This window comes from Rhinichthys klamathensis, unplaced genomic scaffold, assembly GCF_029890125.1.
Source record: "Rhinichthys klamathensis goyatoka isolate OS25496 unplaced genomic scaffold, OSU_Roscu_1.1 h1tg001037l_1, whole genome shotgun sequence".
In the NCBI taxonomy this organism is placed as follows: Eukaryota; Metazoa; Chordata; class Actinopteri; order Cypriniformes; family Leuciscidae; genus Rhinichthys; species Rhinichthys klamathensis.
The window spans coordinates 187,365-210,235 of record NW_026607316.1 but is presented as its reverse complement, the minus strand read 5'-3'; the positions used below and the strand labels follow the sequence as shown (position 1 = coordinate 210,235).

Here is a 22,871-nt window from a genome sequence, read left to right as displayed (position 1 = left end):
TTTCAGTAAATGGTCTTTTTTTTAATTAAATTGGTAAAATTGTTCATTCGAAATAAACTTGAATTAACGAATTAATTTATTGTATTTTAGTTGAGGTAGAATTTCTCACAGAAAACTAACTAGTAACACTTTACAATAAGGTTTAATTTTTTTAACATTAGTTAATGCATAAAATATTAGTTGACTAACATGAACTAACCATGAGGAATACATTTGTTACTGTATTTGATCATCTTTGTTAATGTTAGTTAAAAAAAAATACAGCTGTTCATTGTTTGTTCATGTTAGTTCACAGTGCATTAACTAATGTTAACAAATACAACTTTTGATTTTAATAATGTATTAGTATATGTTAACATTAACAAAGATTAATAAATGCTGTAGAAGTGCAGTTCCTATTTTTAACTAATGAAACCTCATTGTAAAATGTTACCAACTAACTGTTACTATAAAGTGTGGTGTTCTTTAAAAAAAAAATTAGATCAATCTGTGGAGGATGTCTTTGGACTAATTTCATAGAAATTTTATTCTGTTAGTCTCTTGCTTTCAATAGTAGCCGCTGAGTGGTGTATTAGCCATTTTAAAGAGCTACTTGTCATTAGATGTTATTTTGTTGGAGGGATACCAAGAGCTTCATGCACTGGAATTGAAGACTCCATGGAATCCATAAGGAATGTTGACAGGCACTTCAGCTCTTCCCAGTTCTTCAAATGTTTTGGCATCTAGGACTAAGAGAAATGTACTCTTATCCTGCCGAGAGAAGAGGACGAAAGGGTTTAGACTCGGTTTAGACAAAAGAAGCATTTATAACAAATGTAATACAATTTTATTTCTCAACTGACTTTTCTTAACACATTTCAATTTCTGAACAGGTGATGTATAGAGCTTATGTTTGTTTTTAAATGTTTTTTTTGTTGTTTTTACACACATTCAGGGTACCTTAACTGGTGTGATGATCACAGACAGGATGACTCCATCGTCCTCTTCCTCAGCATTGGGTGAAGGAATGAAGACAGGCTCTGATGGGTAGAGATCAGGTTGGCACCATACCTGTAAATCAATTCATTAAACAAACATACAAACACTCTTAACATTGTGAGCCAAATGGACAAGAAAAGTTTTACTGCTGTCATATATTACATTTGTTTGGACTTTTTGGTCATTGTAGGTATCAGTCATAGTCCCAATTTAGCAGCTATGGTCATAATTTGATCTCACCTTGAACTTTTTGCTCTCCAGATCCATCTTAATTAAGGAGTCACCCACTAGGTGGCGGAAGCCACAACCATAGTAGTATCTATAAGGTTTGGTGTTATATTTGGCATAGTTAATATGAGGAAACTCCAAGCCACCATAGTCTTTCAGGTCTTCACCATGGAGATCCTCAAACGTGCAAAATACCTGTGAGAGAGACATTATGTGAGCTGAAGAATCGCAAATCCACAAATGCACAATTTGTGACATGTATCAATCACTGTTATCTTGAGCACATAAAAATGTGAAGGTCTCTACTTAACACACCAAGTCTAAGTACTGTAGTTACACTACCGTTCAAAAGAAGTCTCTTATGCTCACAGGGGCTGCATTTATTTGATCAAAAATACAGTAAAACAGCAATATTGTGAATTATTAAAATCAATTTTTTTTATATTTATTTTAAAATGTAAGAATGCTGATTTTTAGCAGCCATTACTCCAGTCCTCATAGTCACATGATCATTCAGAAATCATAATCAGCTAATTTGGTAAAAAAAAAAAAAATCTTATGAAATTTCTTATAGATGAAACATTTCTTAGAATTGCTGTGCTGCTTAATATTTTTCGTGGAAACCATGATACATTCTTTGAGGAACAGAAAGATCTAAATATTATAAATGTATTCACTGTAAGTGTCCTTGCTAAATAAAAATGCTGACCCCAAACTTTTGAATTGTGCTGTGTGTGCCAATAGAAAGGCTGGCAAATATAAGCAAACAATACTATAGACTAAATTCCATGAAGGACTGTGAAGAAAAAACAAGCACATAACACACACATAATGCTGTTGTAACCAGCACAAAGACAACACCTGGTTTTTAGTTCGGCAGACAGCCGTGGCGGTGCTGTCAGGCCGTGTGTTGAGATTCTGTTCCAGTGGTGTTTCACTGGTGATGTTGAGAGGAAGCACAAAACGACGGGGAAGTGGCCGGCACATGGTGTTATACATCTGACAGAAAAATAGAGAGTGGCAGGACAAATGAGACTGTCATTTATGTAATAATAATAAATTGCACAATACTACTACTAATAGGCCTAATAATAATAGCAGTAGTATTGTTAACAATGTTTTTGTAATAATAATAATAATAATACACCTGCTGGCCTATAGTGTTATACATCTGAGAGAGAGAGAGAGAGCGACAGGACTGACAGAATGTAATTTATGCTATAATAACAATAATTATTAGTAGTATTAGTATTAATATAGACAGAGAAAGAGAGTTTAAGGAATATTATAACCTCATCCAGTGCCTCTCCTGTTTGACGCAGGTTCTGGACGAGGAAGTTGTTTATGGCCTGGCCGTCGTCAGAGCAGCACATGTCTAGCATGAGGAATCCATCCTGCTCAAAAGCATTGATCTGATGGAAGGTGGACAAGGCCTTGGTGTAATACTTCACTGGCATCTCCTGCAAAGAGAGATGCAGAGTAGTTGGCTAAATTGTTAAGAAATCTTTTTTTCCTTAAATATAATCTGCTAATGTATTTATGTTCTCCATCAGATTTCAATGAACCATATGAAGCACAACGAGTGAACAAATATAGAATAACCTCATAGTGCCTCTGTGAGACTATTGTCATGATTGTTGTCTCACCTTTCCAGTTTGTTTGTCAATAAGGTGGAAAATGGTTTCCTGGTTGGGGTCCCAGTAAACACCCTCATTTAGGGATTTCCCCCTTAGTTTACCAGTAACTATCTTGAACAGATCCATCTTAATGGGCTGCTCGATGAACACTACATAGTTCTCTGACATGCCTGAAAGGTTCAGGAAAATAAAATGTTATTTCAGTGCTGCACATTCATATGATCGCTCCATTCATACTATATTATTACACCATTCAGAGTGGCTATAGCAATAAAATGACACATGACTTTAAGAACATACAGTGGATGTGCAATAAAAAGACACATGATAGTGATTGTTGAATGACTGTCTAGGAGTCCTGAAGATAATAAACATGACAGATTTTCTTCTTCACTCACCAAAGCTGTGATAATAAGAGGGTTTGGATTTGTCATGAGGGGCGATAGAGCATAATATCTTGGCTCCCTCTAGAGTATCTGTTGAACCGTCTCTTTCTGGGGGCACCCTGATGATGTTATATAAAGCCCCTATAAAACACATCACAGCACAACATCATGCCTCCTAAAGATCAGTCAGTATAAAAGGAGAAGACCGGAACCTAACCTTTGTTTCCGTATGAGTTGCCCATGTTGTAAGCCGTCCCATCTGGATCAATGTGTGGATGAGCAGTAGCACCATTCACAGCTATGAACTTGCTCCAGTCCACCTACAAATAATCATCCTTCCTAAATTAGACATGACTGGTTGTTGGTCTAGGTTGGTGACTAAAAGCTGCTTATTCTTCATACCTTCTGTTTGGACTTCAGAGTATCTGGATCCACTCTGTGCATGTAGTTTGTCTCTGTGCTGACGTAATAGTCACCCTTGTATTTAACAAAGTTGACGCTGGCATTATCTGTTGGCTCTGGAATTAGAGAGAGAAAAATAAGTGTAACAAATACCTTTTATTTATTTTTGGACTTGGTGGCCTTAACCTTTTTGACTCAAAGGACCTTAATATTTTGAAGGTATTTCTTATGTAATTTTGACAAAGCTGCTTGTTTTCAGACTTTTTTTATTAACAAAACCTGGGATTATTAATTATAGGCTATTAAAGGTATGTTATATCATCAAAAGGTGTATACATCATCAAAATACCTCAATATATCATCATCAAATTTTTTTTTAATAAGTCAATACATCATCAATGCTGCTTCGTTTTGTCTTACCCCGATTCACTATGGTAAACCTATTCTAAGTGTTTATATTTTAGACCTGACGGGATGGTTTTGGCGGGAAATACGTCATTTGCCCGTGTTGCTCCGGCAAATTCCGCAACTTTGACGCATACATGTCTCGTGTATGTGGTAGTGGTTAGTTGTTTATCTCACAACGAGCGAGAAAGGTTGACATGGAACATGCTAAATCTCTAACCTCCGTGGAATCAAGCGTTTAAAAAAAAACACTGAACAGAGCAGAGTCTGCTGCCGAAAAGAGAACGCGACAGAGCTAGTAATACAGCGAGAATCAACATTGCCCTGGCTTTTTGGAGATGACAGGAACCGAGGGATTTGAAATGTTGTAAAAGTGACGTGGAGATGGGGTTTTATTACTCAACAGGCGAGTATGGTATTTTATGCCATATGAAGTAGCTTTCTGACAGAGTTAATTAAAGCATTATCTATTATGGGTTGTTGTAGTGCTGTGCTGGAATTTATTTTACCGTGTCTATTAATGGGTACAATAACGTACTCAGCTAGTCAGCTTGAGATCCTTTCCATCTAAACAGGTTATGTCTCTTGAGCCTAGTAGTGAATGTTTTATTATGAGCAGTAGGATAATCTCTCTCTCGTTTTTTAGTTATGAAAAAGACCCAAATTCATCCGCACAGTCACAGAGCCGAAGCACAACCAAAACAATATTCTTCCGCAAAATGCATGCAGGTTTTGTTTTTTTACTGTTAGAAGACTAAAGGTTACATAGTGTACCTTTAAATTAACTACAATTAATTTGGCATTTACAGAAGTTTCAAGAACTGTATATTATTCAATAAAAACAATATTTATTGAGGGGGAAATTATTTCAAAATGATTTCAGTTTCACCTTGATTTTTTTGCATTTTAATTTAGATTCGAGTTTAAATTAGATTAGAGATAACAATAATAATTTATTATTCAAACACTTTTAAGTCAGCCCTCTTAAGAAGTTTGATGAGGCCCCCTATGGGCCCCAGCTCCCTGGATAAGAACCATAGACAGTAAAAGAAATGGACACAGCGACCCCATAGATTTCAATGGAGAAAAGTGAAGCTATTAGAAGCACTCACTTCCTGATGGCTGAGCGCACTGCGCAGGCTCAAACTGAGCTTGATGACGTAGATGTGACGTGAGCAACCTGTCTGACAGTTGTACGTCTTCTAGTAGCTGTGCCAAGACAAATCTGAATTGAAATCTGAAACAAATCCGTTGTTGAAATATTTTGTCCCGTTGCTTTTATGGACTCTCTATCTATGGGCTTCTCCCTTGACTTTATGCCTCCATGTCCCTCCGATTGCCTCATAGACAGTAAAAGATTGACTGAGAGTGTCTCCTTCTGTCTATACGGTAATTTCTCTACTGTGCGACACAGATAGTCCCGTGGTTATGACGCAATCGCTAGCCTATTTTTACAAAAACGGCTTCTACGGGGCCATAACGTAAGATACAAAGTAATGGAGCCTTTTATACATTGTCGTGTTTCTTTAGAAATAAATAATGGACAAATGGAGTCTTTGGTTGCCTCAGATGTAAAGTTATTCGCTGTCAAAGTGATGCCAAAATGAATGGGAGTCAATGGAATGCTAACAGCAAGTGATTGTCTGCTACAATGGCGGCTCCCAGGGGAAGCTTCAGTTTCCGGCTGATGGATTACCCCCTTGATAAGAACAAGCGTGCCGCACAAGCCCTGAAAAGTGAAGCCAAAACGTCTCGATCCCCCCCCCCCCCCCCGGTGGCTGGTCCTAGTATAGGTCATAAACCCAGAACGGAGGAACGGAGCAGACATAGGCCACTTAAAATAAGTGCAGGGAGAGTGCGGCCTTGATTTCGCGGCTTTACTTCCTGCTCACTACTGCGCAGGTCTGGTCCCGAGATCGCTACTGCGCAGACTCAAGTCCCAAGGTGTCAGCGCCATATCGGTACACTGGCGGCTTCACTTCTGACCAATGGAAGAGAGCGAAGGGGCGTCGTCCATCTTTATTTACAGTCTATGGATAAGAACTACTGGTTTAAAATAACGAAATAGTTTTTACAGACAAATTTTTATTTACAGTATATTTCTTTTCATATTGATTTTAGTTGTGTAACCAACATATCAAAATGCAAACCTCATGATGGCATTTAGTCACACTTCCACCATACTGAGAGCTTAATGGATTTTTTTTTGCCATCCAGTGGTGGGTTTTGTTTATTAATTTCTTAAGGCATTGATCTCAAAGATGGTTGTGCAATATTTTATCATTTTAAAAGACCCATATTTAATTGATAATTATCTTAGTTATAGTGTCCAGAACATTCTGCCAGCTCCATCTCAACACTTTAGTAGTCGTGTCACTTAAGTTCATCCTAATTGAGTGCTTATGGTGTCTGATTTAAATGTGTTCTCATGATTACAGACATAGAGTTGTTTGTCTAGGACACTCTTTAGACACACTTGGATGCTTCCACTGACCACTCCTGTTGTGCTCTTGAGCAAGGCCCTCTAAATACATGCCTCTTTACTCTTTCAGAAACAGAAAGCTTTTTGTAACCTGTTTAAAGCAGACAGCTATTCATGATGTTTACATTTTCTAAACTGATTGAGATGCGTTTCACCAGCCAGCACAGCTAACCTCCTTACTATCATTCACACACATATTCAACATCTATACGTACTTATCATCTCAAATCTGGACAGGAAGCGCTTAAAAATGTTCTTGCAGGGATCAGGTAGAGCCAAAGTGCCAAACTCTGACACCATGATGCGGTTCCTCTCGCTGTTCTGCTTATACGAGTCGCTGCTCAAAAAACGGCTTCTGTATGTCACCTGACCGTCCTCGATCCGAAAGCGATGCATCAATGCCATGCCATCAAACCAGTGGTTATAGCTGAGGAAAAATTTACGTGAGCCTGAATATGCATGTTAGAGTTTGAAAGACATATCATTGTGATCAAACAAATCACAAATCGAATTTTAGAATAACAGCCTTGTGTGAAAGGTTTCATTAGTTGTCCCTAGTCTACCTCCACCACGGCATATCCCAAATTACTGAATTACACCTTTCCAAATGTCATTAGCTGTATAGCCAATTACTAACTGCTAACCAAACAGAGATTAGTTAATTTCTTACATCCTTACATTCCAGTGATGTTCTTGTAAGATAAAAAATAAATCACCATATATTAACAGTAGAATAGCCATACTCACTGCTGATTCCCAAACTCAAACTTTCCTGGACCATTCCGCAACAGACTCCCACAGATCCAGGTTGGGATGGTGCCCTTAACTGTGGTGGGGATGGGCTCAGGTGTCTCCTCTACCGAACTTACCAAGGGACTGATGCTTGGCAGCCCATGTACTTTTGTGAAGTATGTTCTGTGAGCAGCAGCTGTAAAAATTTACGATATACAAAATTTGATTATTTGGCAAGTTGACAGAACAGAAACTGTTCATAAAAATAATGAACAATAGATAATGTAATAAAGATGAATACAAAGGATCTAAAATTATGATAATGGTAATAAAATGTCATTTTATAAAGAGTACTGTCACTTTTATTTGGAGTTTCTCAGCAATCTAAACTGCAAGGTTAGCTAAGCCTGAGTTATGTTAAATTATATAGCCGTTGTAAGTAACAGATTTTCAGACTTACAACTTTGCTCTAACCATCACTATTTGGGTCAGCTAAAAGAACAAAGGATTGAAGTCAACAAATGACAGAGCTGAAATGGCAGAGTGTCAGCGATATTACAAAGAGAAGTATTACCTTTAGAAAAACAGTCCCTCTCTACACGCTCACGTGTACTGGGATACTGATACACTAATGCATAAATAATGAAGCAAATACATGGACATGCACAGACGTATCTTTCAGAGAAGTCAAAGTTAAATTAAGTTATTCATAAGTAAGCTGTGACAGCAGCTAAATTTAAACATGATAACACTCCGACTCAAAGTATATCACCCTCTCACATATGAATACACAGGCATGTGCACTGCCCTCATACACTGCATTGCTTCACACACCCACAAATGCGAACAATCACACAGCCTGTGCATTAGCGTACAGCAGAAGGTTAAACTTGAAGATGTGCATCCATGCAGAAGAGCTCTCGTTCTTACCAATTGGTTGAGGCTTTCTGTAGGACATCCTGTAGAGAGATGTGAGGCTGCACCCTTGATCAGAAAAGAGGATGAAGAAAAGTGTATGACAAATTGTAAAGAGCAATAAAAACGATGTGCACGCAGAAGGGAGAAGACAAGCTTTCTTTATGTAAGTCAGATCTTTTGCCAGCTGTTACATCACACGATTACGTGACACAGCAGGGGAGGGCCGTGTGTGAGAGAAACGACAAGGCTGAACAGTGTTTATGAGAGGAATGCACTTAATTATTATATTTATCATAGGAGAAATTTGCTTTGCATTATTCCATGCAAAAGTGCATATGGTACAGGGTTCATATGCATTGTTCACATTAAAGAGATGAAAATTTGTCATTAAGCATTATGGAACCATGTGCAACACATCATAGTTGTTGTGGTTATTGATAATTATGTAAATATTTAATGTCATATTAGAACAATCAATACAAAAAATGACATTAGCCACTTGTTACAATAAGCTAAATACTGTGAAAGTTTGGTTCAGACTGAGATCAACAAAAAACAAATCCCTCAACTGGTCTGGTGGTTCTTGTTTTACAGTCAACAGATTTTTTACCTTTCGATCACTATATTTACATTTAAGCAATGCTAAATGCAAGTGGTAAATGTTTTATACGTATCTACCGGTATTATCTTTGTGTTTTACATATACTGTCTAGTGTTGAACATTTGTCTGGATCTGGATCAATTTAACATTGGCAACAAAAGCTAAATAGTCACAGCTCTTGGTTACAACAACAAACAAAGTTATGATTAAATGGAGAGATAATCAATAATAAAAGCTTACCCTTGCTAGTCCTAAATGCATTTTTAAGCACACTTGTTGGCATAATTAATCCAAATACTAGAGAATGCCGTTAGCTTAAAATTCTTATTTACACTCGACGGAGCTGAGTATGACCCACTTTACGTACACTTTAACCCTAATAAACTCATTCACTTCCTGGTTATATCATTCTTTGGCTCACTGTTTTCTTATACCTTCAACTGATTCATTGTTTTGAGACTGTGAAGTATTACTATGCACAACATTCTTATGAAAGTCCATATTTATAATGTTTATAATGACAAGATATTTGCAGTGAATGTCTGTCAAATCAAAGATTATAGGAGACTTTGTGATATTTTTATATTTCTGACCATATGACCCAGAGGCCAGGTTCTCTTAGCCTTCTTTAGAAAGTATTAAAATTATTGCATTATAATCAGAATACAAAAATAGGAGGTAAGATTGATCTTACGAGGAATTTGACTTTGAAATGGACAGACGTTCATTCGTTCAAGTCTTAATGCTTATATTGTCTGTTTTTTGTTGATTATTTTTTTGTGGTTATTGTAACTCTGTGACTGTTGTCAGGTGACGCTGTCGTTATCATTTCATTTGTTACATTATAATGGCTCTAGAAGAACTATACAAATATAAATGTTGTATGGCTTCCCCCCTCAATGAATAAGATAAATGTTATGTCGTTTTGATCATGGCATTGATTATAACTTACTAAACTAACAAAAATGTTTATCTATGTGGTGTAGACTGCTTAAAGGGATTACAAATACACCATAACCAGTGTTTTATGGGTTATTTGTGTAGCTTTCTGGTTAAATGCATCCAAACTAACCAAAGAACTTTGACTACTAAATGCAATCGCCAAAATAAATAAATAAATATTTTTCCAAGTCCACAGCAGTCTGGAATCATTATACCTTATATTTGTATTCTGTGAAAATATCAAGGTCCTGCTGGCTTTTCAGAGAGGTGTTCAAACACATTCAAATCAATCTTACAAAACATACTTGGTGCCAAGTTAAAAAGATTTTTGTCAAATTTCAAACTCAAAGAAATGTGAGATAATTAACTCGTTAATTCAGAAAAACAGAGCAAAAACGTTTTTTCCATGAACAATTATCTCGTAATTCTGAGATAATTAACTCGTTCATTCAGAAAAACAGAGTCAATTTTTTTCCTCAAGTGAATGCAATACGCTTCCGTATGAATTTGCTCTCACAGCATTTTAATATTTTTTAAGAAGACTGTATTATCATGCTTCAAGTAACAAATACACAAATGTATACACGAGTAAAGTTCTTGGTTTTAATGCATATTGTAAACAGATGTGACCTACACAGACAATGTGATTATGATCAAGCATTCCCAATAAAACTGAAAAACACAGACCTCTGTTGGAGACCAACAATAACTGCTGAAATAATAAATACTAACTAACAAACCATAGAGATTTGTCCTAAACACACACACTGCTTATGTTCTCATATCCCAAAAAGAAAAAAATAATTAAAAACCATGGTGGCATGGTTTCTGCACATTTTTTTAACTCAAATGTAAGGCTTTTTAAGATCTGAAGAAATAATCATGAATACTGTACATTAGAGGTGTGCAATACTGACAAAAACATGCATCTCGATATTTTCAAAGATTTTGTTGCTAACAATAATTAAAAGATATTTTGCTGAATGTGTTTTTGTGCTGGTAACCATGGCTGGTTTAGACAGCTGACTTACAAAGACATTCATATTATTCATATTCTATGCGGTGGTCAGGTCACAGCAGTGACAGAAATTAACTTTTTTTATTAAGGGGCAATATTTTCCACCTTATATTGATTTCCAGGGGCATTTCTACCTATATAAGGGCATTTTGTCCTAAACTTATTAGATGTATGCATCATCTTTTATCTCAAATTCTAATATTCAAATTGCATGCAATTAGAATAATAACAAAGTATAGGGCTCACAGTATAGGGCTGTTCAATTAAATCATTATCAACAAAATCCATCTTTGCACTGCAGAGGTGACGAAGCGGCATCAAAAGTGGTATAATATATTTACAACGCATTTAATAATAATGCTATGAGATTGTTTTTTTTATTATTCAATATTTAAATATAAAATGTTCTCTAAATTTAACTTTTTAATTAAGAAAGGGGTACTTTAAATATGAAACTATGGTAAAACCGCCAGTAGGTGGTGGCAAGTCACTGTCTTAATAAGTGAGTCATTCATTTCACAAAACTACGCCCTTGCAAAAACGTAAATCACAATGTTAACTTATTGTTCATTTAACTGTTGTATAACATAAATATTACATTTGCAAACATGCTGATATATTTGGGGTAAACGGCACTCTTGCTTGTGTGATATTGTAATATATAACTACATCATATGATATAAATATAAGAGAAAAACTCATCTGGGCAAAAATGCCCGTGTATCTTGAATTTTGGGGGCATAACTGCATACATCACACAGTGAAAGCACGAGTGACAAACTCGATGTCACCTCGCATATTGTTAAAACAATAATTACGATATAATCGGCGTTACATATCGCACACCCATACGCACATAAAGAATAAACTTACATTTGGACCAACATTTACCCATTTTCTTCTCCTTCTCTCTACAGCTACGCTGTCGTCTAGGCTATGCCGCGAATTGTCGCGTGAACAATTCAAATTGAAAGTATTTAGATACATCTAAGTCAAAGTGTTATCTAAAAGATAAGACCTCTCAAAAGTAAAAATAAGACTTAAGACTTCTTATGGCCTTAAATTAAAAAATAAATAAATCTAATTTAAGGCTTTTTAAGGATCCGCGGGAACCCTGGGTGGTTCTTGGAAATGCTCAGTATTACAGGTCATCGACAAAGCAATATCTTTTTTTTTTTTTTTTTACATTTCTCTTCATTTACTAAATTGTCTTTGTGAAATATCACTGGAAATAATTCAAACATGTAACATATGTAAAGAGACCTTAAGTTGTCTTTTGTAAAGCTGAAAGGACTGGGACAAGTAGGCTACCTAAACAGCGATAAATCATTCAAAGTCAGTCAGTTATATTTATATTTGCCAGAGCAGGGCCACTGCCTTGCAGAGGCCAACATCATGGTAATTGAAATAGCAGAGACCAAAGAATGTGGCTGTGGAGATCATAAAAACACCAGCTTTAGCCAACTTGATCTTAGCATCACCATGGACATAGTCGGTAAGAACTTGACCAATCCCCCTGCAGAAGGAGAAAACACAAATTGAGTGTAACATACGTTTACATAGTTTAAATACATGACATCACTGATGAATGTGGTGCCTCATTATAGACAATAAAACACCTGATACAACAAGCATAATAGAGCAGGACTCTTCAGACACACGAGTGTGACACACACTTACCAGTGTCCGTGCAGTGTGAGAGCTGCAGCAACAGAGTAATCCACTACCGGACCAGGACACAGGTATGCGGCTGGAACCATGCCTAGCAGAACTATACTCAATACCCGTTCACCTGTCCAGTGCTTGGAGGCTGCCCTTGAACTTAAGACAGCTGAAAAACAATTCGAAAATTTCATTTAATTTGTTAACGTCCAATTGTGTAGTTCAAGAAACAGTGTCTTCATTTTTGCACAAAAGGAAATCCACTTGTCATTTTTATGATACAACTAAGTTTTAAATGTTAATGTCCTTATTTCAAAAATATAACAGCAACAGTTTCAAATTCAAAGTTTCAAAACAGCAAACAACAACCTATAAAAATCTACACTGTAAAAAAAATTCCACTTATTTTAAATAAAAAAAATGTAAGTTCTGTTGCTGCTTTAAATTAAAGGGATACTTCAGGATTTAGCATTAAGCTTTGTATTAGTAGAAAACCTGTAGTATTTTCGAATTACCATGCTTTCCACCCTCATATCCCCCTGAGACGAGAGATTTATGTATTTTTTTGTCTGGAAAAAATCCTCCAATGACGCAAAAATCGTCATTTTGCGTCACCGGAGGATTTTTTGGCCAGAGGGTAAAGACTACAGTCAGTAGTAGGGGCTGTCCCGCATGTTTTCAACCCGCCCATAGAGGGTGGGATCTCACTCACAGAATGTACAGATAGTGTCAGACATATTTTTTTGGAAGCTAAGCTAGCAGGCTCTTGTTCTGTGGAGAAAGCTGAGTAGTAGGGGTTGCCATCCTCTTTTTCCCGGACATGTCCGGCCGTCGATGTCCGGGATTCAGCTTTTGCTTTCTGCAGTCGCCATTCATTGTTTACATGCACACCTTTTGTTTCAATCTAACTGAATTCATTCCAATTGGTGAATCTGAATGTAGTGTTTACATGAACGCTAAACAAGTGATCGGTTGATGTGCGTTTTAACATTGATAATAAAATTCCCGCTCCTCCTTGAGAGATACGAGACCGGTGCGTCTCACAGGTCTCTTTAGGACATCCTCAGACCTCAGACATATGAAGACAAGGCATCATGCCTCAGACTAAAAGGCTTCAGTCATTGGACAAAACGGCATCGCGTCTCAGACTGAAAAGCTTCAGGTCTCAGGAAAAACAATGTCAGGTGTCAGGTCTCGTACAATTAGGCATCAGACGAAACCATAGACAGGACGAAACAGCCTCAGACAAAAAGGCATCAGACATAAAAGGCATTGGACGAAACGGCATCAGACGAAACAGCCTCAGACAAAAAGGCATCAGACTAAAAGGCATCAGGCGAAACGGACTCAGGTGGAGTTTAGCATTCGCATTGCCCTGCCCCATGTGACATCACGATATGATATAGGCCTAATTGTATATATATATATATATATATTTTTTTTTTAAGTATATATTTTATACATTTGTATATCAAATGTTACACTAATTACGTTGTATACAGTTGAGAACATGCATTTCGCGAGTTTTATTTGTACGTTTAAAAAGTTAGATGACAGGCCTATTTCAACTAGCTATAGCTTGTATGTTGACAAACTATCAATAGTTTTCACGATCGTGAAGTTAAAGTGTTCTTTCGAGCTATTAGACTGCTTGATTAAAACTGCTTGATTTAACATTGCTGTAAACATTTTTCATTTTTTATTGGGATATATTCATGGGCGGCGCTAGGGAGGGGCTATAGCAGGTGCTTCGGCACCCCCAAGAAAGACCAAAGCACCCCGATAGCACCCCCAAAAATTTTTTTTGGAAGCAATTATATTCAGGCTGTGAAGAAACAAAAAGAAAACTTATCTTGTTTTTTCCAGATATTAAGTCGTTATTTTGACATAATATCTGTTCCCTTTCGTCCTGGGAACTCCAACGTGTCGTCGGGGAGTTCCCTGACGAATTGGGATCACGCTAGGGAGACCAATTGCCTTCGAGTGAATTAAAACGAGCCAATGAAAATTGGCATGCAAGGTTTGCATTCCGCGACCCGCCTACCAACGCGGGTATAAAGGGCGGAAGTAAACATTGCGCAATGCTTTTTTTAGCTTCGGAGCCGTCCGATTGTGTCCTCTCTGAGTGAGTGCGCTTTAAGAAATGTATCTTTCTTACAACTACGAGTCTGCTGTTTCGGGAGGGGATCTCTCTGTGTTGGTGAGATGGCGTTTCAGCGACCGCGCGGTTTCCTGTCTGCCGGCTGCGTCTATATGCTGTTAATTCAAAAAGCTGTTTTCACAGCTGGTAAACGGTTGAGTGCGCACAGCGGGCTTGCAGTTTCCCCGCTGTGTTGCCGCGTTGGGTCCCTGTGTGCTTCAGCACGATAGAGAGAGTACTTTCTTCCTGAAAGAGCAACACGAGTGAAGATCGCGTCCTTTTCAGGATGACGTTTCACTTGTGTGTTTCTGGATGCGATCGTTTCCTGTCCTTATTTGACGGCCACGTTCATTGTTTCACATGCCTAATCAGTGTGTGAGATTATGTTCGTGGGTGGTTCATGTTCTCTTAGGAGTGCATGACCACGTCGGCACGTTGTTCGCCTCCCCTTTCTCGTAAAGGTTGGAGCAGTTCAGCGTGCCGTGTGCCGTCGAGCGCCGGCTGACAGCGCTGGTTGTCACGGCAACCCAGCGCGCGTCATTCGGCGCTCAAGATGCGTGGTCAAGATCAAGACTCGCGTGCCTCTATGAGGTGAGTCCCTTTGCTTATTTCCCGATCCAGTTTCTCTTCTGGTGCACCAGAGGAGGGCTGCTTTGGCGAATAACATTGGTGATCTGAGGGTTTCAGTGAGCACGAACCACTCACTCCTCTAGCGCATCGCAAACATGCTGAGATTGTGTTCGTGGGTGGTTTATGCTTTCTTATGAGAGCATGACCACGTCGGCACGTTGTTCGCCTGCCTGAGGGCTTGAGCGTCCAGCGTGCCGTGTGTCATCGAAGCGATGGCCACGTTCACTATCTTGCATGCCTGGTTGACGGCCACGATCACGGTTTCACATGCCTAATCAGTGTGTTGAGACTGCGTTCGTGGGTGGTTCATGTTCTCTTAGGAGTGCATGACCACGTCGGCAAGTTGTTCGCCTCCCCTTTTTCGTAAAATGGGTTTCTGGTCCTTCTCATGAGGGACCAGGCATTTCATTCGGGGCCCCAGGGAGGACAGATGTCGATCGCTACATCGGAGAGAGGGCGGTTATACTCTGAAAATGATGCTGAGTTCCTACTATAATGGTGTGTTCTCATGCTGAAGATTCAGACTTAACGGCCACACTTTCCTGGGCTGTTCTAAAGCGCCTGGATGTGTGTGAAGAATTTTGGCAGTATGGAAGCTTTTTGGTGCCAATATGGCAAGCCAAACATGCCTAAATCTGCAGAAGTTTTTCCTCTCTCACTACCACTGCACGTGCGTAGTTCTAACTCGGGGTTGAGCTGTGCTTAGTGACTGACCGTGATTAGTCACAGCGCTGGCCCTCGGTTAGACGATGTCCACACTGTGGTCCAGAAGCACCTCAAAGTCAGCCCGCTCGGAGTTTGTTTTCCCCCAGCAAAGGGAAGGAAAACAACCCTGAGAGGAGCGACCCAGAGTATGTGACGTTCTGCTCTTTGGGAGTGCGTGTCATCACCACTCCTTCCCCCGGGGGAGGGCCGGGTGGAGAATTTCGTTTCTGTTCCGCCGCTGGTTATCCTGTAATCAGCGGTACCCATGAGCAGTCCACTTCCTCTGAGTCGTTCACGGGCCCCAGCGCTCAGATGGCAGTGATGGCTGCGGCCTTGTCACTCTCGTCTCTCGCTGGGTGAGGGGAAACCAGGACTCGATGCCCCCGGGCCTCGTTCCTCGTTTCCCCTCACGGTCGAGACTGGCAGTATAATAAGACCAGTTTCCTCCGTCCGAGAGGGTCAGAATGGCAGTGTGTGCCGCCCCCGAGCTGCACCACTCCCGTTCCCCTCTCCCCAGCTTGCAGATAGAAAACATGCTCCGGTCTGCAGCTGGGCCCGGAGGCGCAGAGACCAGGACACGAGGAGTCAGGGCCTCGTTCTTCGTCTCTCCCCCTCCCTTCGCCACAGGGCAGCCCGCAGCAGAAAGCCTACGAGCTCTCTCTGCCGTCTGCCCCACGGTGGACCACCCAGACCCCGCTTCCAGTGGCTACATTGCCACTGGAGCCAGGTCCCGGCCTTCCACCTCGCTGCCCCTCCGCGGGTACGCCGGTGGTTCGGGTGGGCTTATTGGGTCGGTACCTGGAAGCCTGGCTAGCGCTTCCGGGTCTGTCCTGATGGCTCGTCCGCACCATTCGGTTCGGCTATGCAATTCAGTTTGCACGCCGGCCTCCCAGGTTCAGGGGCATCCACTTCACCCGTGTGCGGTCAGTGGATGCCCCTGTCCTGCGTAAAGAGATCGATGTCCTGCTGGCGAAGGACGCGATCAAGCCGGTCCCTCCTGCCGAGATGAGGTCCGGGTTTTACAGCCCCTACTTCATTGTACCCAAGAAAGGCGGTGGGTTACGACCAATCCTGGACCTGCGAGTTTTGAATCGGGCCCTGCACAAACTCCCGTTCAAAATGCTCATGCAGAAGCGCATTTTCGAATGCATCCGTCCCCAGGATTGGTTTGCAGCGATCGACCTGAAGGACGCGTACTTTCACGTCTCGATTCTTCCTCGACACAGACCATTTCTACGGTTTGCTTTCGAGGGTCGAGCGTATCAGTACAAAGTCCTACCCTTCGGGCTGGCCCTGTCGCCCCGCGTCTTCACGAAAGTCGCGGAGGCAGCCATTGTTCCCATGAGAGAACAAGGCGTTCGCATTCTCAACTATCTCGACGACTGGCTCATTCTGGCTCTCGCGAGATGTGTTGTGCGATCACAGGGACATGGTGCTACGGCACTTCAGCCGGTTGGGGCTTCAGGTCAACTGGGACAAGAGCAAACTCTGCCTCATGCAGAGCATCTCTTATCTCGGTATGGAGTTGGACTCGGTCGCCCAGACTGCGCGCCTCACGGAGGAGCGCGTCCAGTCAGGGCTCACCTGCCTCAGGTCTTTTCGAGGCAGGACAGCGGTTCCACTGAAACAATTTCAGAGGCTCCTGGGGCATATGGCAGCCGCAGTAATGATGCTCGGCCTGTTACATATGAGACCGCTCCAGCACTGGCTTCACGATCGAGTCCCGAGGTGGGCGTGGCAGAGCGGCACGTTCCGGGTGAAATTAACCCCGCACTGTCGCCAAACCTTCTCCCCGTGGTCGGATCCTGCATTTCTACGGGCCGGAGTGCCCCTAGTCCAGGTTTCCAGGCATGCTGTGGTTTTCACAGATGCCTCTGCCATGGGGTGGGGGGCCACGTACAAAGGGCATGCAGTCTCGGGTCTGTGGACGGGGCCCCAGCTGCATTGGCATATCAACTGCCTAGAGTTGCAAGCAGTACGCTTGGCTTTGTGCCGCCTCAAGGGGCTTCTCAAAGACAAGCACGTACTGGTCCGTACGGACAGCACTGCGACCGTTGCGTACACCAACCGACAAGGTGGTCTATTCTCCCGTCGCATGTCGCGACTCGCCTCCCACCTCCTCCTATGGAGTCAGAAGCATCTGAGGTCGCTTCACGCCACTGATGTTCCAGGGGAGCTCAACCGTGTGGCAGACGAGCTTTCACGGTTGCCTCCCCTGCCAGGAGAATGGCGACTCCATCCCCAGGCGGTTCAGCTGATCTGGAGTGTTTTCGGAGTCGCACAGGTAGACCTGTTTGCCTCTCCGGACACGACCCATTGCCAGTGGTTTTACTCCCTGTCCGAGGGGACCCTCGGCATGGGCGCCCTGGCTCACAGCTGGCCCCGGGGCCTGTGCAAGTATGCGTTTCCCCCAGTGAGCCTTCTTGCACAGACACCGTGCAAGGTCAGGGAGGACGAGGAGCAGGTCCTGTTAGTGGCGCCGTATTGGCCCACCAGGACTTGGTTCACGGAACTCATGCTCCTCACGACAGCCCCTCCTTGGCCGATTCCTCTGAGGAAGGACCTTCTTTCTCAGAGACGGGGCACTCTGTGGCACCCGCGTCCAGACCTCTGGAAACTCCATGTCTAGTCCCTGGACGGGACGCGGAGGTTCTAGGTGATCTACCACAGGCAGTGGTAAACACCATCACTTCTGCTAGAGCCCCCTCTACGAGGCGCCTCTATACGTTGAAGTGGAACCTATTCGTCGTGTGGTGTTCCTCCCACCAGGAGGACCCCCGAACTTGCCCGGTCAGAGTCGTGCTTTCCTTCCTACAAGATGGGTTGGAGCGAAGGCTGTCTCCCTCCACCCTCAAAGTGTATGTTGCCGCAATAGCCGCACATCACGATGTAGTAGAAGGTAAGTCCGTGGGGAAGCACGACCTGATCATCAGATTCCTCAAGGGTGCTAGGAGGTTAAATCCACCTCGTGTTTTGCGCTCTGTACCCTCTTGGAGCCCTTGCTGACAGTGGAGCTGAATATCCTGTCCATTAAGACAGCGCTCCTGTTGGCATTGGCCTCTTTTAAGAGGGTCGGGGATCTGCAGGCTTTTTCGGTCGACGAATCGTGCCTAGAGTTCGGGCCGGGCCTTTCTCGCGTGATATTGAGACCCCGGCCCGGATATGTGCCCAAGGTTCCTACCACTCCCTTCGTGGATCAGGTAGTGAACCTGCAAGCGCTGCCCCAGGAGGAGGCAGACCCAGCCCTAGCTTTTCTCTGTCCAGTCCGCGCCCTGCGGGTTTACACTGACAGAACGCAAAGCTTCAGGTCCTCAGATCAGCTCTTTGTCTGTTACGGAGGCCAGCAGAAGGGGAAGGCCGTCTCCAAGCAGAGGTTAGCTCACTGGTTAGTGGATGCTATCACCCAAGCGTATGAAGCTACGGGTGAGCCTTGTCCTCCCAGGTTGCGTGCTCACTCTACGAGAGGTGTTGCCGCCTCCTGGGCATTGGCTCAAGGCGCCTCGCTGACAGACATTTGTAGAGCTGCGGGCTGGGCGACACCGAACACGTTCGCTAGGTTCTATAGCCTACGTGTGGAACCTGTTTCCTCCCGAGTACTCGCTACGGCCAGTGGTGCGAGGGAATAGGTTGTGTCGGCTTGCTACGCCACTCCGTGCCTCAGCCGGATACGTGCGTCTTTCGCTCCGTTGGCGCCCTACGTTGGTTAGCCTCGTGAGTTCCTCCATCACCCCTTCGGTGCCTGGCGTGGCGGACCGCCGGCGCCAGGTCTACTACCTCTAAGGGAGTTGTTGTGTAGACTGGGTGTTATGTCCAGTGGTCTCTTCGGTGACCCATTATGCCACGTGCAGTCCAGCCGTGTCTTCCCCTTGACAGACTCGTTCTGTCGTCCCTGTTGAGTACGCTCCCACTCCCCTTGGAGGGGACTACCTCAGGGACTGCCATATGTTTCACTATCCCCCTGGGCTAGTACATATGTGTATTCCAGGCCTTCTTCAGGCATCTGGCTTCCGCAGCGTTCCCTTCCCCCTTTTACGGGTTGGGCACGCTTTCCCAGTGTTATCCAATCCACTGTGTGGGTCTTGCGGAACAGCAGTGTGACTCCCTTGCTTGCTCCCGTAATTTGTGAAACTGCTTAGGGTAGCTTAGCTGGGCGCTGGAAGGGGCCAGCACCATGGCGTTTTGTTAGGGATCCCAATTCGTCAGGGAACTCCCCGACGGCACGTTGGAGTTCCCAGGACGAAAGGGAACGTCTCGGTTACGTATGTAACCCTCGTTCCCTGAGTGTTGTCCCTTCGCCATGTTGCTGTACCTTCGCGGAGGACTGGACACCGTTCGGCTCCTCAGCGAAAAGCATTGCGCAATGTTTACTTCCGCCCTTTATACCCGTGTTGGTAGGCGGGTCGCGGAATGCAAACCTTGCATGCCAATTTTCATTGGCTCGTTTTAATTCACTCGAAGGCAATTGGTCTCCCTAGCGTGATCCCAATTCGTCAGGGAACTCCCCGACGACACGTCTCCGTTCCCTGTACTCAGGGAACGAGGGTTACATACGTAACCGAGACGTTATTTCGACATAATATCTCGTTATTTAGACATAATAACTTGCTATTTCGACATAATAAGGGGACATTCTAATCTGCATTAAGCCACATTATGCGTTTTATAATGGTTTTCTATGAGAGGAAAATGCTAAACGTTTAATTAAACGCGTTGCGTTCATATTCTGGGCTCATCTGATTTTTTGTAGTATAGCCTACTTTATTATGATTTTAGTATCATAATGATTAATACATGCACGCACAGTTATCCGGGAACTTGATAAATATTGCAGATATGTTTTGCTATGCACAAACAAATGCCTTTAAACTTATGTGTGTAAAATTCTGAATTAAATTAATGTGCAGCAATAGAGAGTCTGTAGGTCTACTATAGCCATTAAATAAGCGCAATTAGTTTCATATTTGTTAAAATATTATAATGTTATTTTTTTTCCATGTTGATTATGAAAAGTGAACAGCATGAGTAAGATAGGATGCGCAATATATGGGTCAGACATGATTTTGACCACTTCATTAAGTTTTGTTTTGTAGAAAGCCTTTCTTTAAAGTGAATTTTGTTTTGTATAAATTGTATCTTAATTTTAATCAATTTTTCATCAACCAATTGCCTGGATGTAATAAATTAGAAGCAAATATAGCAGACAATATAATCATTACATGGAGGCGCCGGCGCGGTCACTTGCATTGTTGTATCTCATCTGAACCGCGTACACGTGACGTCACATGGGGCAGGGCAATGCGAAGCTCTAAACTCCACCTGAGTCCGTTTCGCCCGATGCCTTTTAGTCTGATGCCTTTTTGTCTGAGGCTGTTTTGTCCGATGCCGTTTCGTGCGATGCCTCAATGTCTGATGCATTTTTGTCTGAGGCTGTTTCGTCCTGTCTATGGTTTCGTCTGATGCCTAATTGTACGAGACCTGACACCTGACATTGTTTTTCCTGAGACCTGAAGCTTTTCAGTCTGAGACGCAATGCCATTTTCCCCAATGACTGAAGCCTTTTAGTCTGAGGCATGATGCCTTGTCTTCATATGTCTGAGGATGTCCTAAAATGTACACCGTACTACGATCGGTAATCACGCCACCGGCCTCGCGCCGTTCTCCCGCGGCCCTAGCCTCGTCCTGCTCGCCACAGTAAACATAATGAATGGCGACTGTAGAACGCAAAAGCCGAATCCCGGACATTTTGGGTGATCTCGAAACACATTTTCCGGCAGACTCATCACGGAGACTCACTAGTAGCCTAGACTTGTTGTTTAACTACTGCGCTCTGTTACCGGTAGACGTGGCCTCCTAGGGCAGCGAAGCAAGTGCATTCTGGGAGTTGTTGTCTTTCATCCAAATAAGCCAAAAATACATTTTCTGGCTTTTCTCAGTCTAGAAAGCTCCAAATTCAAAAATAATTTCAGATTTCTTCTACATATGACCCATTTTAAATACACATTCATCTTTCCAGAGGTGAAGTATCCCTTTAAGTACAATCAAATTGGCTGTACAAGACATTTCAACTTTAAAACTGACTTAAAAACAAAATTAAAACTGACTTAAAAATCCAGGTGAGTCTCGTATAACTTAAAGGGGTCATATAATGGTACATGCACTTTTACAAGTTGATTGTACTGAAATGTGTTGGCAGTGCCTGTACACAGCCATCATATAATGATAAAAATCCATCCAGTGGTTTTGTTTTAATCTCCTTATATGTTTTCCCCTACCTCAAATCGAGCCGTTCGTTTTTGTGACGTCAATAAAACGGAGGCCCTTTCCACGATTGTTGATTGACGGGAGCGTTTTAACACAGACCCACCCTCGCACATGAGGTAGCTGTCAATCATAGTCTGCGCGGCGCGGACCGGACCGGCGCGGTCATTGTTGATATGCTGGAGCACTGTCTATGAGCAGAATGGCGTCTAAGCGATTGTGGTGTTCTGTTCTTGGGTGTAATAACGAACACAGTCATTTTAATGTTCCTGAATCCGAACCGCTGAAGACGCAGTGGCTGAGTTTTGTTTTCGAAGGGAATATTCCACACGAGCAACGCCAATGCTTTCATGTTTGCGCGAATCATTTCACACACCAGACTGCTTTATAAACGAGGGTCAGTATAAAGCTGGATTTGCTAAGAAGCTTTGCTAAAAAGGATCGGTACCAGATATTCGTGTTCCTGCTGAACCTCCAGAAGAACGGAAGTGAGTGAAACGTTTTATTAAACTTTATATTAATATATTAATCTTTGCAAATCGCTAGCTGCACGCTTCACAATGAATGCGTCTAAGGTTTACACTCAGTCAGGGTACATTACGGCATGTTTTCTATGTATGACGTTCTCAATATAATTCATAATTCCACGTTTATACTGAACAACGCGTTATGGTTATTGTGTTACAAACGGTGTATGCACAGAACAGAGGGGCAGAGTGAGCGCAGCTCATGATCATTTAAAGCCAT

At 42.4% G+C, this 22,871-nt stretch overlaps 1 protein-coding gene across 1 annotated transcript; it reads right to left on the bottom strand.

The window, feature by feature from the left end:
- Positions 1-605: 605 nt before the first annotated feature.
- bco2a (beta-carotene oxygenase 2a) lies at positions 606-9,118 on the bottom strand. Its single transcript, XM_056244639.1, has 13 exons — positions 9,010-9,118; positions 8,181-8,234; positions 7,266-7,446; positions 6,734-6,945; positions 3,632-3,747; positions 3,447-3,549; positions 3,242-3,370; positions 2,853-3,013; positions 2,499-2,666; positions 2,068-2,205; positions 1,219-1,401; positions 940-1,050; positions 606-750 (listed from the first exon to the last, which is right to left on the bottom strand). The coding sequence occupies exons 1-13, from the start codon at positions 9,050-9,052 to the stop codon at positions 634-636; spliced, it is 1,716 nt and encodes a 571-aa protein (XP_056100614.1). The 5' UTR covers positions 9,053-9,118; the 3' UTR covers positions 606-633.
- Between the last annotated feature and the right edge of the window lie 13,753 nt (positions 9,119-22,871).